At 41.6% G+C, this 18,604-nt stretch overlaps 1 protein-coding gene across 1 annotated transcript in view; it reads right to left on the bottom strand.

The window, feature by feature from the left end:
- LOC138674699 (extracellular calcium-sensing receptor-like) overlaps window positions 1-18,148 on the bottom strand; it is a 41,879-nt gene extending 23,731 nt beyond the window's left edge. Inside the window, exons 1-6 of the mRNA XM_069762515.1 lie at window positions 18,082-18,148; window positions 14,895-14,988; window positions 4,932-5,223; window positions 4,027-4,857; window positions 1,090-1,317; window positions 616-756 (exon numbers count right to left, since the gene is read on the bottom strand). Of these exons, the coding sequence (XP_069618616.1) occupies window positions 616-756; window positions 1,090-1,317; window positions 4,027-4,857; window positions 4,932-5,223; window positions 14,895-14,988; window positions 18,082-18,148 (1,653 nt within the window). The remainder of the gene's footprint in view (window positions 1-615; window positions 757-1,089; window positions 1,318-4,026; window positions 4,858-4,931; window positions 5,224-14,894; window positions 14,989-18,081) is intronic.
- Between the last annotated feature and the right edge of the window lie 456 nt (window positions 18,149-18,604).

Raw genomic sequence — 18,604 nt, 5'->3', positions numbered from 1 at the left:
TCGCGGTCCGGGACCTCCCATCTTCTTATGATGATGTCCTCTTCTTGTCTTCAGGCTGCGGCTCCGGTGCAGGCATACTTTGTCCTGATGAGGGCAGAGCAAAGTACTGCAGTGCGCAGGCGCTGGGCCTCTCTGACCTTTCCCGGCACCTGTGCACTGCGGTACTTTGCTCTGCCCTCAACAGGGCAGACAAAGTACGCCTGCGCCAGAGCCGCAGCCTGAATACAAGAAGAGGATGTCATTGCAAGAAGATAGGAGGCCCCGGACCGGACCGCCATGCCCATCGGACCAGAACAGAACCGGGACCGCCCCTGGGTGATTATAATCTAACCTCTTTTTCTCATCTTTCAGAATACATCGGGGGCTTATCTACAGCATTACATAATGCTGTAGATGAGCCCCTGATGCCTGTGGGCTTAGCTCACCTTCGATTTCGGGGGTGACAGGTTCCCATTAAAAAGAGTGTGAACATATTTTTTCCCTAAGTGGGCAAACCCCACAGCCACACAGGCTGTACTGTATGCTTTTTTTTATTTCCTGTTATGCCAGAGGAGCCATCTTTGTTTACGTAATTTTGGACTGGTTATGCACTACATTTTACGTTCTTTTGACTACCTCTTTGAGCAGCAGAGTCTGTTGATCTACCACAAGTTGTACAGTGAAACTATGGTTTCTATTTCCAGAAATATCCACACTCTTTTCCTTGGGTTCACTATGGGATTTCAGCTCAACTTTATTGAATTTCATCGCTCTAAGCTGCAACAAATGCACAAGACGTGGACAGGTGAGACACTCTTTCTGGAAGAAAGACGTCAAGTTTTTTTTCTAACCTCGTATAACCCCTTTAGCTATTTTGTTATATTATAAATTGCAAGAGACGGTTGTGCTCTTCCAGCAGTAAAGATTGGAAAATGATTGTATCATGAGCTAAAAAAAGTTATCAATTGTTCTCCAGGTTTGAAAACTTGTAGAAAATCAGATATGAACCAATTTTAATTACCAAGGATCTCACACTATCTCTTCGAATTAAATAAGTCAAAGAGTTGCCAATTCATTTCATGTTTTGGCTTATCCACCTTATTTCCATACCTGCAGGTCTCCTGTAACCCATACTAGGGCACTTTTGTTGATGGTAAACACAAGACCTTCAGGGGCTGTCATATCGTAACTCCCAACTTTGACTTGCTGTAAGGCTCCTTCTGGGCTCAGCTGCCAATTCACAATATCATATACTGCGGGAGGGTCTCCATTTTCATCAAAGAATAGTTCTTTCCCATTACTCAGTGCCAGTCTTACTCTCTTCAGATAATGTAAAAGCTGTAAAAGGCGAAACATTTGAAATAAGAATCTTTTTTACCATCACACTTCTGCTAAATCCAACAATAGGATCATAAACATAAGATTTTACGTTGTTTCTTATATTAGTAAATCACAATAAAAATTAGATTTGTCATTTCTATCTAGTATGGAAAGTCAAGTTAAGGGTGGGTTATGCAATCACGACTCTCTCGGGACAGTTTTTGTTTCAGAGGCCCACTTTGGAATTCACTATCCTCCTCATGGTCGGACTCTTGGTCTTTCCCCTTTTCCTGCTTATTTAAAGTGAGGTCCAGCATGTGGGATAGAAGTAGAGCAAAGAAAATGGTGTCCTATGACACCGCCCCAAAGAGCCACGCTGAGTCCTGAACCTCCAGTACCTAGGGCAAACTTTGACCTTCTGTGTCATCAACTAGACCATAATAATGCTAGATCAAGACAATCCATAGTCAAAGTCCATGTAAATTTTAAACATAGTAACATAGTTAGTAAGGCCGAAAAAAGACATTTGTCCATCCAGTTCAGCCTATATTCCATCATAATAAATCCCCAGATCTACGTCCTTCTACAGAACCTAATTGTATGATACAATATTGTTCTGCTCCAGGAAGACATCCAGGCCTCTCTTGAACCCCTCGACTGAGTTCACCATCACCACCTCCTCAGGCAAGCAATTCCAGATTCTCACTGCCCTAACAGTAAAGAATCCTCTTCTATGTTGGTGGAAAAACCTTCTCTCCTCCAGACGCAAAGAATGCCCCCTTGTGCCCGTCACCTTCCTTGGAATAAACAGATCCTCAGCGAGATATTTGTATTGTCCCCTTATATACTTATACATGGTTATTAGATCGCCCCTCAGTCGTCTTATTTCTAGACTAAATAATCCTAATTTTGCTAATCTATCTGGGTATTGTAGTTCTCCCATCTCCTTTATTAATTTTGTTGCCCTCCTTTGTACTCTCTCTAGTTCCATTATATCCTTCCTGAGCACCGGTGCCCAAAACTGGACACAGTACTTCATGTGCGGTCTAACTAGGGATTTGTACAGAGGCAGTATAATGCTCTCATCATGTGTATCCATACCTCTTTTAATGCACCCCATGATCCTGTTTACCTTGGCAGCTATAGTAAACGTATTGATCAATTTACCTTTCATTTGTCTCTTAAAGATAGTACATAACTAAAATATGCATAAAATGAATAAATTCTGTAGCTGAGACAGAGATTGTTGCAATAACAACGTTAATGATAACTACTAAGGGAACTGCCAAAATTTTTGAACAAATATGGTGTGAACACTAATAAAAATTCCAGAAATCCTATGATTAAAACTGAAGGAAAACTTTCCAAATGTTAATGGTTCTTAATCAGCCAGATAGAGATGAGTGAAAACATTTTATTTGTTTTGAAATGTTTTTGAAATTTACCAAAATCCACATTCGTCAAAACACATATTTTGCGTAATTTGCCGTTGGCTGTGATTTTTCTCAACTATAATGAACTACCAAAAGGTTAAGTCAATAAAAAAAATCTTATAATCCCCTTACCATTCACCTCTACAGGCCCTCTGCTACTCACCGCCACCATCCAAGTCCCGCCACATCTTTTCATTCCCCACTTCTCGCATTGGAATCTTTGGGCCTTTCACACTATGCCGATCTTCTGGCAGTCACAGCATGTGGGACAGTTCTGCAAATGCGAGCAGGAAGGTCATGGTGCTCGCCATGAAATCGTGATGCTGATGACCTCTCGTGCTTGCTTAGAACTCACCTACAACATCTGGAAGTCTTGTAAAGCAGGAACTATAAGATACTGCGAGGACCAAACAGATGGTATTGAGTAGTGGAGGGCGGGAGAGGAAAATGATGAGGTAAACAAAGTTTTTACTTATTTATACATACTGCCTTTGTTATTCTCTGGTATCTCTCCAGCTCCTAAGCATAATAGGGAACATTAAATTCACAGAGAATAACCTCTCTTCCCATTGAATTTCCCACGAAAAACCAAGTGAACAAATGAATTTGAATTTTGCTTCATTCCTCGTCTTCACTCCCAAGGACTTTTGCCTTGAGTCTCCATTATTATTATTATTTATTATTATAGTGCCATTTATTCCATTGCGCTTTACATGTGAGGAGGGGTATACATAATAAAACCAAGTACAATAATCTTAAACAATACAGGTCCCAACTGGTACAGGAGGAGAGAGGACCCTGCCCGCGATGGCTCACAATCTACAAGGGATGGGTGAGGATACAGTAGGCGAGGATAGAGCTGGTCGTGCAGTGGTTTGGTCGATCAGTGGTTACTGCAGGTTGTAGGCTTGTCAGAAGAGGTGGGCCTTCAGGTTCCTTTTGAAGGTTTCGATGGTAGGTGAGAGTCTGATATGTTGTGGTAGAGGGTTCCAGAGTAGGGGTGATACGCGAGAGAAATCTTGTATACGATTGTGGGAAGAGGAGATAAGAGGGGAGTAGAGAATGAGATCTTGTGAGGATTGGAGGTTGCGTGCAGGAAAGTATCGGGAGACGAGGTCACAGATGTATGGAGGAGACAGGATTTGGATGGCTTTGTATGTCATGGTTAGGCTTTTGTACTGGAGTCTCTGGGTAATGGGAAGCTCTATAATTCACTATTGCTTTCTATTCATATATTTGACAAATTTACATAACTTAAATCCCAATCGATTAAGCCTAGAAAACTTTGCGTTACCTGCCATGGTTTAAAATTCCAGATGTCTATACACAATCCTCTCTGCAACAGATTTGTATTATCCTGGCAACTCCTAAGATCTTCTAGAGTTTTGGCTAAAACTTGGACTGCAATGTAAACTTTGTTGGTGGTCCTTAGGTTGGAAACGTCAGTGTAGCTGTTCTGGACATTATGGAGAGTTTCTCTCCCGTTGCATTGTTTTTCTAGAGTCTCTAAAGAGCCTAAATGAGTTTTGTTGTCTGTCACTGTACAGCCAAATGTGTCTTCCCAAAACAATCTTGCCCAATTTTGCCCTAGAGACATCAATGGATGGACTCTATAAATAAATTCTTCAAATCCTGAAATCATACCACTGAAAAAGGTTAATCCAATAGTACCAGGTAGAAGCTGGTGATATTTCTTATTGGAGTACAAGGTTGAAGTAGACCATCCTTCACTAGCCACAAACGTTTTTCCTGTAATGTTTTGCTTTATCATCTCTTCCAAAATGGGAGCCAGATCAAGATCAGTGGAAAAAATAATCACCACTTTTGCGGTTGATTTTTTGATGATCTTTACTACATGTGGAGCATTGCGGTCTGCTTGACGTTTTAAGATATTTTCTGTAAAGGCTACACAAGCACCTGCTTTGGTTATCTCCTGTTTAACCCTCTGTATTCCCTGCTGGCCATAGTCATTGTCAACAGCAACAAGGCCCACCCAAGTCCATCCAAAATGTAGCACAAGCTTGGCCAGTCCTTGACACTGGAAGACATCATTTGGAACTGTCCTGAAGAAAGATGGAAATTTTGTCCTGTCACTCAAAAGGCGACTAGTAGAAAAATGACTGATCTGGAAACAAAAAGGTACATTTCAAACCGGGTGCTTAGTATATGTTTTTAGGCTAAATACTATCTTGGTCCTACCTGAGAATATTTGTAGAGTCCTAAAATGTGAGCTAGAAGAATGGAGTGGGTGGAGACAGCTGGCCCAATGAAACCAGAGAGGAGATTATCCTTGACACATCGGTAGTTAGGGATGGCTGTACTGGATCCAGTCAGCACTTGTAAGGCCGCAGTCAAGTCAAAATTAAGGACATTACAAGAGTCAAAGACCTGGAACCCTAGAGTGATGTTGGGCAGAATGTCAAGATTACTGTTTATCTCTGTTACCGCAAATGACACAACTTGGATCTGTTGGTACGTTTCACGGTGAAACCTATAAAAACAGAGGATAATTATATTTTCAGGATGAAAAAAAAAATTATTATTTACCAACTAAATACAGATCAATCCCCCCCAAAAAAGATTTGTCGATAATATAACCTATTTTTAAGACATAATTAAGGCAAGCCCATCAAGATACAATTTATCATGATATCACAACTTGTAGGATGGCATCAATGTAAGCTGGAACTCTGACTAGAAGGACATAGTCCACAATAATCTATCAAGAGCCATGTTTCTTCAATTATAACATAGTAACATAGTTAGTAAGGCCGAAAAAAGACATTTGTCCATCCAGTTCAGCCTATATTCCATCATAATAAATCCCCAGATCTACGTCCTTCTACAGAACCTAATAATTGTATGATACAATATTCTGCTCCAGGAAGACATCCAGGCCTCTCTTGAACCCCTCGACTGAGGTCGCCATCACCACCTCCTCAGGCAAGCAATTCCAGATTCTCACTGCCCTAACAGTAAAGAATCCTCTTCTATGTTGGTGGAAAAACCTTCTCTCCTCCAGACGCAAATAATGCCCCCTTGTGCCCGTCACCTTCCTTGGTATAAACAGATCCTCAGCGAGATATTTGTATTGTCCCCTTATATACTTATACATGGTTATTAGATCGCCCCTCAGTCGTCTTTTTTCTAGACTAAATAATCCTAATTTCGCTAATCTATCTGGGTATTGTAGTTCTCCCATCCCCTTTATTAATTTTGTTGCCCTCCTTTGTACTCTCTCTAGTTCCATTATATCCTCCCTGAGCACCGGTGCCCAAAACTGGACACAGTACTCCATGTGCGGTCTAACTAGGGATTTGTACAGAGGCAGTATAATGCTCTCATCATGTGTATCCAGACCTCTTTTAATGCACCCCATGATCCTGTTTGCCTTGGCAGCTGCTGTCTGGCACTGGCTGCTCCAGGTAATTTTATCATTAACTAGGATCCCCAATTGTCGGCAGTTATATTTCCATTATTTTTACACAACCATATCTTTATATAATTCTATAGTAAGAAATTACTTCATCTACACCAATCAGCCCAGAGTCTTGTTTTGGCAGCTCAGATATACAACTCTATGTGGTGAATATCCAAAGATGAATAGAACATGGGAGGAAATTAGAGATCCTAATGTGTTTCTGATATTGATTTGGTTGGATCTCATTTTAGGACCCCAATGGATCTAGAATAGAATGGTTCCTTTGTATTACATACGCCACTGCATAATAGGCCTGATTCTACCATTAAACACAATTCAATGTGATATCATGAAATTTTCACTGTGGATTTTCATAGAACTCTAGGGGAGCATTGAATAACTCAACATAGGTAGGAAAGCATTGTTTTCTACTTCTGTGTTTATTTGGTTCTTCCATAAAATGAGCTGGCTCCAAAAGGGACCACATAAATGGAAGAGCAACGGTCATGGAAAGTTTAGGTTAAAAAAATTATATATTCTATTTAAAAATAGCTCTGTAGAATCTACATTTTAGAAATCGGGTTTACATTGTACAGGCAGTCTCCGGTGGTTTCTCTCGAAAAGAAATTTGTTGATACACCTTGTCCAAATGAAGAGGTAACATGGCCCCAAATATTATATCACCGTGCTGTGATAAACCCTCTATCTGCTCAACTTCCAACCGGCAACGTTGGTCGTCAGAATGAAAAACTGGGATGAGCTGGCAAAGGACAAGGGTCCATATTGCTTTTGGTAAAGTGATCGTCATACTTTACAAACCAATGACGATCCTTTTGAACGTAATAATTTGATGGAAGAACAAGGAGTCCAAGATGGAGACGTAATCATTTGTTTCATGAGGTTTCACAAAGTAGCTGCGATGTCAAGGGTCTTTTTTGTCATATCACAAACTTCTGTTACCGTATCACTTAGAACAGTTCAGCATTAGTGACATAAATGCTACGGACCGCTTATATATCCTCTCCGTTAATTACATAATTCTTCCTTTAAAATGTACATTCATAGTGGAATTGGACAAACCTTCCCAAGAGACTTGTGCAGATGTGTTCTTCTCTATTATTAGTGTTATTTATTATTTATTATGTTTTCTTCCTTCTGTAGCACCAATAATTCCTCAGCCCTTTATAAATTTATGTCTACATATTCTGCCTCACATTTTTATGGCTATGGAAGCTTCTACTGAAACATACAGTACATGGAAGCAACTAGTCACTTGATACATACCTTTGGTTTCCCCAACTACACGGTGTGGAGAGGTCTGTAATTTTTATCGCAGGTAAACTTCAACTCTTAGGGACAGAATCTAACAATAAAAAACAGAAAATCCCATTGTATGATTTTTAAATAATTCAATGGCATTTTATTGCATGAAATAAGTATTTGATCACCTACAAGCCAGCAAGAATTCTAATTCTCACCTACCGGTTAGTTTTTCTTTCAGAAGCCCCTTATTCTGCATTCATTACCTGTATTAATTGCACCTGTTTGAACTTGTAATTTGTATAAAAGACACCTGTCTACACACAGTCACTTAATCATTATCCAACCTCTCCACCATGGCCAAGACCAAAGAACTGCCTAACCACACCAGGGAAAAAATTGTAGACCTGCACAAGGCTGGGGATGGGTTACATGACAAAAAACAGGCAGCTAGGTGTGAAGTAGTGATGATCAAATAGTGAAATGTTCAGATTCAGGAAAATCGGCACAAATAATTTCTAATATCAGTGTATTCATACCGAATAATGAATCCAGTGCAAGTCAATGGGAAAGCTGAATAAAAAAGCTGATAAAAAGGCTGAAATGGATGGGAAAGAGCTATAACTAAATAGGAACAGCATGAAGAAGATGCCTGTATGCCTTTCTGACTCACATACAGTTAAGTCCATATATATTTGGACAGAGACAACATTTTTCTAATTTTGGTTATAGACATTACCACAATGAATTTTAAACAAAACAATTCAGATGCAGTTGAAGTTCAGACTTTCAGCTTTCATTTGAGGGTATCCACATTAAAATTGGATGAAGGGTTTAGGAGTTTCAGCTCCTTAACATGTGCCACCCTGTTTTTAAAGGAACCAAAAGTAATTGGACAGATGAAATAATTTTAAATAAAATGTTCATTTTTAGTACTTGGTTGAAAACCCTTTGTTGGCAATGACTGCCTGAAGTCTTGAACTCATGGACATCACCAGACGCTGTGTTTCCTCCTTTTTGATGCTCTTCCAGGCCTTCACTGTGGTGGTTTTCAGTTGCTGTTTGTTTGTGGCCTTTCTGTCTGAAGTTTAGTCTTTAACAAGTGAAATGCTGCTCAATTGGGTTGAGATCAGATGACTGACTTGGCCATTCAAGAATATTCCACTTCTTTGCTTTAATAAACTCCTGGGTTGCTTTGGCTTCATGTTTTGGGTCATTGTCCATCTGTAGTATGAAACGACAACCAATCAGTTTGGTTGCCTTTGGCCGGATCTGAGCACACAGTATGGCTCTGAAGACCTCAGAATTCATTTGGCTGCTTCTGTCCTGTGTCACATCATCAATAAACACTAGTGACCCAGTGCCACTGGCAGCCATGCATGCCCGCGCCATCACACTGCCTCCGCCGTGTTTTACAGATGATGTGGTATGCTTTGGATCATGAGCTGTACCACGCCTTCACCATACTTTTCTCTTTCCATCATTCTGGTAGAAGTTGATCTTGGTTTCATCTGTCCAAAGAATGTTCTTCCAGAACTGTGCGGCTTTTTTAGATGTTTTTTAGCCTTTTTATTCTTGATGCTTATGAGTGGCTGCACCGTGCAGTGAACCCTCTGTAGTTACTTTCATGCAGTCTTCTCTTTATGGTAGATTTGGATATTGATACGCCGACCTCCTGGAGAGTGTTGGTCACTTGGTTGGCTGTTGTGAAGGGGTTTCTCTTCACCATGGAGATTATTCTGCGTTCATCCACCACTGTTGTCTTCCGTTGGCGCCCAGGTGTTTTTGCATTGATGAGTTCACCAGTGCTTTCTTTCTTTCTCAGGATGTACCAAACTGTAGATTTTGCCACTCCTAATATTGTAGCAATTTCTCGGATGGGTTTTTTCTGTTTTTGCAGCTTAAGGATTGCTTGTTTCACCTGCATGGAGAGCTCCTTTGACCGCATGTTTACTTCACAGCAAAACCGACCAAATGCAGCACCACAACTCAAATCAACTCCAGGCCTTTTATCTGCTTAATTGAGAATGACATAACGAAGGGATTGCCCACACCTGTCCATGAAATACCCTTGGAGTCAATTGTCTAATTACTTTCGGTCCCTTTAAAAACAGGGTGGTACATATTAATGAGCTAAAACTCCTAAACCCTTCATCCAATTTTAATGTGGATACCCTCAAATGAAAGCTGAAAGTCTGAACTTCAACTGCATCGGAATAGTTTTGTTTAAAATTCATTGTGGTAATGTCTATAACCAAAATTAGAAAAATGTTGTCTCTGTCCAAATATATATGGACTTAACTGTATGGTATCTGGGAATAATATTGTTTGACTATTGCGCCGGTTTTACGGATTTTTAAAAAAACCTACCTAATTACGCGCTGAGGAATGAATAGCCCGAATACCATACTATTGGTGCGAGTAATGAATAGTGCTAAATGTTCAAATTTGTTCAACACTAGTGAGAAGGCAACAACTGTTGGTACATTTATTAGAAAATGGAATAAACACAAGATGACTGTCAACTTCCTCAGTCTGGGGCTCCATGCAAGATCTCGCAACGTGGGGTAAGGATGATTCTGAGAAAGGTCAGGAATCAGCTCAGAACTACACTGGAGGATCAGGTCAATGAACTGAAGAGAGCTGTGACCACAGTCTCAAACATTACTGTTAGTAACACACTGTGCCATCATGGATTAAAATCCTGCAGAGCACGCATGATCCCCCTTCTCATGCCAGAACATATCCAAATTGTCTCTTCAGAGAGGAAGAGAACATATCCAGGCATGTTTGAAGTTTATCAATGACCATCTGGATGACCAGATGAGGCATGGGACAAGGTCATGTGGTCAGGTGAGACCAAAATAGAAGAAGGATGAGTGCAATCTCAAGAACACCATCCCAACCAATAAACATCATGGAGAAAACATCCTACTCTGACCATGCTTTTCTCCAAAGGGAACAGGATGACTGCCCCAAATTGAATGGTGGATGGATGGGGTAATGTATCACGAGATTTTATCCAACAACCTCCTTCTCTCAATAAGAGCATTGAAGATGGGTCATGGCTGGGTCTTCCAGCATTACAATGACCCAAAACACACAGTATAGGCAACTAAGGAGTGGCTCCGTAAGAAGCACTTCAAGAAAGCTTAGCCAGTCTCCAGACCTGAACCCAATAAAAAGTCTTTGGAGGGAGCTGAAACTCCATATTGTCCATCAACAGCCCTGAAACTTGCAAGATCTGAAGAGGATATTGGTCAAAGTGGGCCAAGGAGTGGTCCAAAAGCCCTGCTGCATTGGGTGTTGTCAAGAACTACAGGAAATGTTTGACCTTTGTATTTGCAAACAAAGGTTTCTGTTCCAAATATTACATTGTGTTTTTCTATTGTATCAAATACTTATTTCATACAAAAAAATGGCAATTTAATTGTGTAAAAATTGTGCAATGTGATTTTCTGGTCTTTATTTTTAGTTTCTGTCTCTCAAAGGTCGAGTGAACCTACAATAAAAATTGCAGACCTCTTCATTCTTTGTAGGTGGTAATACTTGGAAAATTGTCATTGTATCAAATACTTATTTTTCCCATTGTATGCCTCAGGACAACCTGAAAAGTGATCGACACTGTTAGGTGTTGAGTTCCCGCCTCTGCACAGGGGGAACCTCAAACCATCTCTGCTGCAGTCTCCCATTCTTCTTCAGCTGCAGTGGAGTCTGCTCAGCGGAGACGTCGGTCCCAGCGTCTTGCTCAGTCTCACTCTGTGCATAGAGTTACTGCTGCTTTTCCTGCTTCTGCCATTGAAGCCAGTGCTGGACAGCGGCGAGCAGACGCTTTTGGGATCTAAGTCCTGCTTTTTCCCTTCTGACATGCCTTGGTGAGATCTCCCATTGGAGATCGAGGGTCACATGCTCAGATGCTGCAGCGGTTCCCATTGGTCCTTTATTGGAAGGTCCTGAACGTGCTGCAGCTATATAAGCTGCGCATGACCGGTTTACATTTGTAAACGTGTGTGTGTTGTGAGTGAAAGTCGTTCATTAAAATCCCCTCTCTATTGGCTGACTGTTCGCGGAAGTTGGATGATTGCTGTTTAGCGCCCGACTAAGCTACCAGCACTTTACACACCATACAACGTCTAATTGCTGTGACCGCCAGTGCGGTGCCGTGCGCTTTCACAATGCTTTCCTGACCCAAGCCTGGGTGGTTAGTGGCGTCCGCCAGTGCGGCACCGCATGCACTCTCGTGCATCTGTTATTATTACTTTGGTTACGCTGACACCCCATTAGCGGTGTCGAGCGCAAGTAGTCTAGTCGGACTCGGATCCCAAGTCTTAGGACTGAGCTTGGTGACTCCTTGCTTGCGCTCTTGGTGCGGTACCGCGGCCCTGTGACTTAACAGGGTTCGCTTCCTTCACACAGGGTGAAGTTAACCCGTGTGTGCATTCACATTGTACCGCCATATAGTCCGTCATTACTTGGCAGCAGGTTCCATCTCTGCACGGTGGACCCCGGGCTGCGAATGCACCTTATTCTATCTTATTATTTGGTGCGTTCCGCTAGCCCTAAGAGACACAAACTAAGATATTCCTACCCGTGGTAGTTGTGTATGGTCAATCTGCAATCTCTAAAATGGTCGAGTGGACGAGGGGTGTGTTTCTGCCAGATCTTTACCGTTTTTCCCATGTTGTTAAGCCAACAAAATGGAGTACTTTATGATATGTGCAAACAAATATCAAACGTTTATTTTTACGATCAAAAAATATTACACAATGTTTAAAAATTTTCAACAAGGACAAAGAACCTAGAAATTAGCCTGGAGCCTGGGATGGAAAGACAATCACTGTATGATCACAGTGGATAGTAATGGATAAACTTTATATGGAATTGTAAACAGGTCATCATAGTCAATTCATATATACAACCTATGTTTGAAAGAACTTATTATAAGTAGTGTTACCTGATGATGGATTTACTGAGAGTATAACTATTCATTAATGGTGCTTTTCCATGTTGTCATTAGTTTCCCTCAAGGTCGGCACGATCCCGACGCGCGCTTTGCGGTAGCTTTTCCACCGGGAGTGACTCCCTGTGAAAAATAGTTATATTCTCAGGATACCCATTGCATCTGCATATGAAGGGTGGTAAATTGGATTGATTAAATAATTGTATCATTCACCTGACATCTTTAGGTAACACTACTTATAATCAAGTTATTGGTTTAACATATTATAGGAGTTTACAACTTACTACATATTCCAGGGAAACACTATGTGGGGGCACAAGAGCTAGTATTCTCAAAGCACAAAAAGTGTTCCCAGCCTTGCTGAGTAGTGATGAGCGAATATACTCATTACTCGAGATTTCTCGAGCACACTCGGGAGTATTTTTTAGTGCTCGGAGTTTTAGTTTTTAGCGCCGCAGCTGAATGATTTCAATCTGTTAGCCAGCATAAGTACATGTGGGGGTTGCCTGGTTGCTAGGGAATCCCCACGTGTACTTATGCTGGCTAACAGATGTAAATCATTCAGCTGCGGCAAGAAAAACTAAAACTCCGAGCACTAAAAAATACTCGGAGGACACCTGAGCATGCTCTAGAAATCTCGAGTAACGAGTATATTCGCTCATCTCTAGTGTTGAGATCTAATCTCTCTCCATGAGATTATTACTGTTTTCTCATATTGTGTTGGGCACACGTCATAGAAGACTGGGTTTACCTGGCCGCCTGAGCAACGTACCCTGACATCAACCATACCTTGTCAACCATATCACACATATAGCTGTTTTTTGACAATTGTGTTAGTCCATGGTTACCTGGGCCATCACTGAGTAGAGAGACAAAGCTTACACCATTTTTCCACAGACATGCCACTGTCAGCTGGGCTCCCTGTGTCTTCTACTCCTGTTTCTGTATAGATTTAAGAATATCAGGACTGCAGGTGCCACTGAGGTCCTGGTCAGTATTCATACCAGACTTTCAGCTCTAGGACTCTTTACTGCTTCCTTCACGACTTCATCTGCACTGCTCATTTCCTTTGGCTTCATCAGTGACGGGTCAGGTGTGAGCTTTATCTACACTATGTCAAGCTTAGTGAGTAACAGGAGAGGCCTCCATCCCGGCCCTTAAGGTACCGTCACATTTAGCGACGCTGCAGCGATCTAGACAACGATCCCGATCACTGCAGCGTCGCTGTGTGGTCGCTGGAGAGCTGTCACAGAGACAGCTCTCCAGCGACCAACTATGCGAAGTCCCCGGGTAACCAGGGTAAACATCGGGTTACTAAGCGCAGGGCCGCGCTTAGTAACCCGATGTTTACCCTGGTTACCAGAGTAAACGTTAAAAAAAAAACACTACATACTTACATTCCGGTGTCTGTCCTCCGGCGCTGTGCTTCTCTGCACTGACTGTGAGCACCAGCCGGAAAGCACAGCGGTGACGTCACCGCTGTGCTCTGCTTTACGGCCGGCCGGTGCTAGTGCAGAGAAGCAGAGCGCCGGGGGACAGACACCGGAATGTAAGTATGTAGTGTTTGTTTTTTTTTACGTTTACGCTGGTAACCAGGGTAAACATTGGGTTACTAAGCGCGGCCCTGCGCTTAGTAACCCGATATTTACCCTGGTTACCAGTGAAGACATCGCTGAATCGTCGTCACACACGCCGATTCAGCGATGTCTACGGGAGATCCAGCGACAAAATAAAGTTCTGGACTTTCTGCTCCGACCAACGATGGCACAGCAGGATCCTGATCGCTGCTGCCTGTCAAACTCAACGATATCGCTATCCAGGACGCTGCAACGTCACGGATCGCTAGCGATATCGTTCAGTGTGACGGTACCTTTACACTTTCTGCAGTTTTTATAGGTTTCTCTTGTGTCATCAGGAAAGATCTACTATCTACATACACATTTGGCTATCTTTCACTTTAGTGCCTTCTTCTCATGAGTCAACAGGTGAGGAGGAAGTGGTTCAGATTTTATTACCTCATGTTGTATAACCACAGCATACCTAGTATAGAGTTAATATAACCTCTATTCACCAACTCTACTGAATTTAAAAAACAAATTGATTTTCAGAAAATAACGTTGCTGCAAATTACAGTGTTGAAAACCATCTAATTGCCTTGAAAATGCCTTAATTAAACCCGTAGGACTGTATTAACCCCTTTTCAGTTCTTTATTACAAGCACAGTCTTACTGATGTCCAAATATCATCAACCTACCGTATCTGGCTCGGTGAAACTGGATGACAACTGGCGGTAACCAACAGATGCAGTTAGATGGTGTGTATGGGTTCAAAATTGGACAAGAAATTGTGTAAATAATATATCGTTTTACGATTATTCATTTTTTAAAATATTTTTTTTACAGCACACACACACTTTTTGAGGTAGACAACTGTGTTTAAAGTTCTAGGAAAAGCCAAGAAAAGCGTCCTACGTGTGTACCGACCAGCCAAGTGAAATCAGAACAATGTGAGTGGTGCTCACCTCATGAAGTTAGGCTCACCGGGCACAACACTGGAAGGAACGTGTGAGCTCCCGTAGTCACCAACTGCAGGCTCCAAGTGCTGAAAGCACGAAGCTGGATGAATGGAGGAAGAAGAAAAAAAAAAGAAAAGCAGCATCTACTGGGTGATGAAGGAGGAGACACGCCAGCTCCAGGTAGGATAGAAACCTGCTTTATTTCTGGATTATGAAGGATTTTCTTTTGTCTTTCATTAAAAAAAAAAAAAAAGTTATTTGCCAGTGTCATTTTCTAGGAAGCACGGAGGGGTTTAGTAAAAAGCCCCTCTTATTTACAATGTGCGAAAAATAGAAATAAAAATAAATGCTGTTAATAAGTGCTGTAACTACAGTTTACCGCAGATCCATCAATTCACAGTAACACAGACAATGCAGCTACAGCACCTCTCTATATAACTTGAATATATTATTATTATTTATTATTATAGCGCCATTTCTTCCATGGCGCTTTATGACTGCCGTCACACTAGCAGTGTTTGGTCAGTATTTTACATCAGTATTTGTAAGCCAAAACCAGGAGTGGAGCAAATAGAGGAAAACTATAATAGAAACATATGCACCACTTCTGGATTTATCACCTGGTTTTGGCTTCCAAATACTGATGTAAAATACTTACTGACCAAATACTGCTAGTGTGACGGCAGCCTACATGTGAGGAGGGGTATACATATTCTTACAACTAAGTATATGCAAGCATAAATAATTAACGACTTGCTAAAGAAAAACTGCCCTATTAAAATATAACCTTTATTAAGTATACACACTATAAAACGCGGTAAGCGGCTAACCACGACACGCCCCCTGAGGAAGGTTTCATTCCGAAACGCGCGTCGGGGTGAGCGGTGGACGGTGGCTGGTGTACTGTTTACGGGTAAGATCGGGGTCTTATATCTCTCTCTTCCTATGTGATGCCTTTCACACTTTGTGTAGTACGATAGGGCAATTAATGATGGGAGTGTGGCTCTGCACTTGTTATGGCCTCTATTGGCCTTGGGCCTGCTATACGATGTGGAAATTCCCCATATATTGAATATGATTCACCCCACGTACCGTCAGCTGCTCCGTTTGAGCATATAGTGTTATACTGTTTACATGTTCTCCTGTTGCTCATCATATACCTATCTGTTGATCTTTTTTAACTAATAAACTATTTTGATATTTTGGACGTAAAAAACTGCTTTGGTGCTTTTCTTATGTAACCTTTATTAAGTGAACATAAGAAAAGAATCCCAACAGCGGGATTTGTTCCATATAATTAAATATGCCTAGGAAAAACCGGGCTTGTAAAAATACAAGAGAGCAGACCAAAAAATAGAAGCTCTCTACCTGACTAGTCAATGTGAATAATGATAGACCAGAAAAGACTAGAAAAAATGTTAGGAAAAAGACCCCTCTAACATGATAGAAGTATGCCCAGTCAAAAAATCTCAACAAGCAGAACTGCCCGCACCTAGATGGTTAACAACTACAAGGCGATAATATTAGTGCAACTACGTCATAACATACTCACTAAACCCATGTGAAGAAAGGAGTGACCTCTCCCTGGATGCCACTTCTATCTGAGCACCTACCTAGATGCGGAGGTTGGCGCCCTAAGGAAAAGCAAGATTGGCGCCCCCGCTCGTACGATGGCTGTACCTGAACTCCTATAAAGACCCTATAAGGCTGGTAGTCAGAAACAGAGGGCCAGATGGCCTGTAATCATTGCATGATATCAAGATGAAGTGGTGTCAGCGTATGATAACACAGGCCAAAAAAAAAAAAAGGGTGAATGTATACAGAAGAGAGAGGTCACTCCAAACAAATATGATAGAATACTGAAAGATATATCATAGCTGCGATAACAATCCCCCAATATGAAAAGTATTAGACCAGCGCTGTCACACAATGACCCTGATAAATATTCCAGCAAATATGCAAAATAACAGTCAGCATCATATAAATGCATAGATGTTACCACGCACATGCTTCAACCCCAAAATATTCCAGTTTACAAAATGACAAATAGGGGCACAAAAAGATATACCCCCAAAATACATCATACTCATGCAGATAGCTGGAAATGATGATAGCCTAGATCCTTACATGAAGAGTACAGGCTCACAACACGCTCTCGACGCGTTTCCCCCTCCTGGGTTCATCAGGAGAGATTACTTGTGTCTTGGCAGTAAAGGATCATGATAGAGCGAGGCTGGGAGGGGTATACATAATAAAAGAGAAGTACAGTAATCATAATCAATACAAGTCATGACAGGTACAGGAGGAGAGAGGACCCTGCCCGCGAGGGCTCACAATCTACGAATCTATAGAATATTTTTGACAAATTTAGACTACAACTCTCATTTTCAATGTGTTTCAGCACTGCAAAAATAATCAGAAATAAGATTACACCTTTCTCTAAGCCTATGTGCACTTTACGGCTACTTTCACACTAGCGTCGTACGACACACGTCGCAATGCGATGTTGCGACGTACCGACGCATACAGTGAATGCGCTGCACAACGGGGGCAGCGGATGTAGTTTTTCAACGCATCCGCTGCCCCATTCTGAGCTGCGGGGAGGAGGGGGCGGAGTTCCGGCTGCGCATGCGCGGTCGGAAATGGCGGACACGACGCAACCAAAAAAAGTAACATATAACGTTTTTTGGTTTCAACGGTCCGACGCAACATGACGCAACCGTCGCACGACGGTTGCGACGTGTGGAAAAGCGTCGCAATGCGTCGCTAATGTTAGTCTATGGAGAAAAAACACATCCTGCAAGGATGCGTTTTTTCACCAAAACGACGCATTGCGACGTGCGTCATACGACGCTAGTGTGAAAGTAGCCTAATCTGTAACTATACGCACTAAAAGTCTAAAATAGAGCCCTTTGGGTGTCACCCCCACCTCTTACAGTCCCTGTGATAGCCCCTTCCTGATTGACTGAGCCAAACTATGTGATATAATAGCTGCATGGCATTGTGTGGAAGCCTGCCTGGCCATTCATGACACAATTTTTTTTTTATTATCCTTGGTCTTTGTCCATAAAGCCGTGCTTGGTTCAGTATGCGACTTATGGTACTTGTTGAAACCATGACCCTAAACTGTTCCAGGTTGGGCTTTGGGTCTTTGGATGTTTGACATGGTATTTTTTCCTCCATTTGCACCAACCTTCGAAGACATCTCTTCTCAATTTTCCTTTTTCCCCCATGTCCCAGGAGGTTCTTGACAGTTCCATGCTTGGCAAACTTCTCAATAACATTGTGCACTGTTGAAACTGGGATACCAATGTATTTCAAGATGACCTTGTACCCTTTGGAAGACTTGTGTTTGCTCCATTGTCTTCACCATTGCGACAAAGGAGCATGGCCTACCATGTGGCTTTTTAAAACACTGAAATCATCATTCATTGGTTAATTCATGTCACATTGGCAACGACAATGAATCACAGGTGATTCTCATTTGTGAGTTACCATTAGCGAGTCAAAATGTGTTTCCATACTAATGTAATGTAAAGGGTGCCAATACCAGTGTCACAGAAAGCTTTACGTTTTTCTATTTTTCTCTCCCATTTTTTTATTTTTAATTATTGTTAATAATTTGCTCTTTTGTATTAAACATGAGTGCTGTATAAAAAAAACTGTTTCACTTGATTTTTTTTTTCAGGAGATTCTCAACATTCTGTACATCATGG

Source organism: Ranitomeya imitator, chromosome 4 (genome assembly GCF_032444005.1).
Source record: "Ranitomeya imitator isolate aRanImi1 chromosome 4, aRanImi1.pri, whole genome shotgun sequence".
In the NCBI taxonomy this organism is placed as follows: Eukaryota; Metazoa; Chordata; class Amphibia; order Anura; family Dendrobatidae; genus Ranitomeya; species Ranitomeya imitator.
This window is presented reverse-complemented; position numbering and strand designations above follow the sequence as displayed.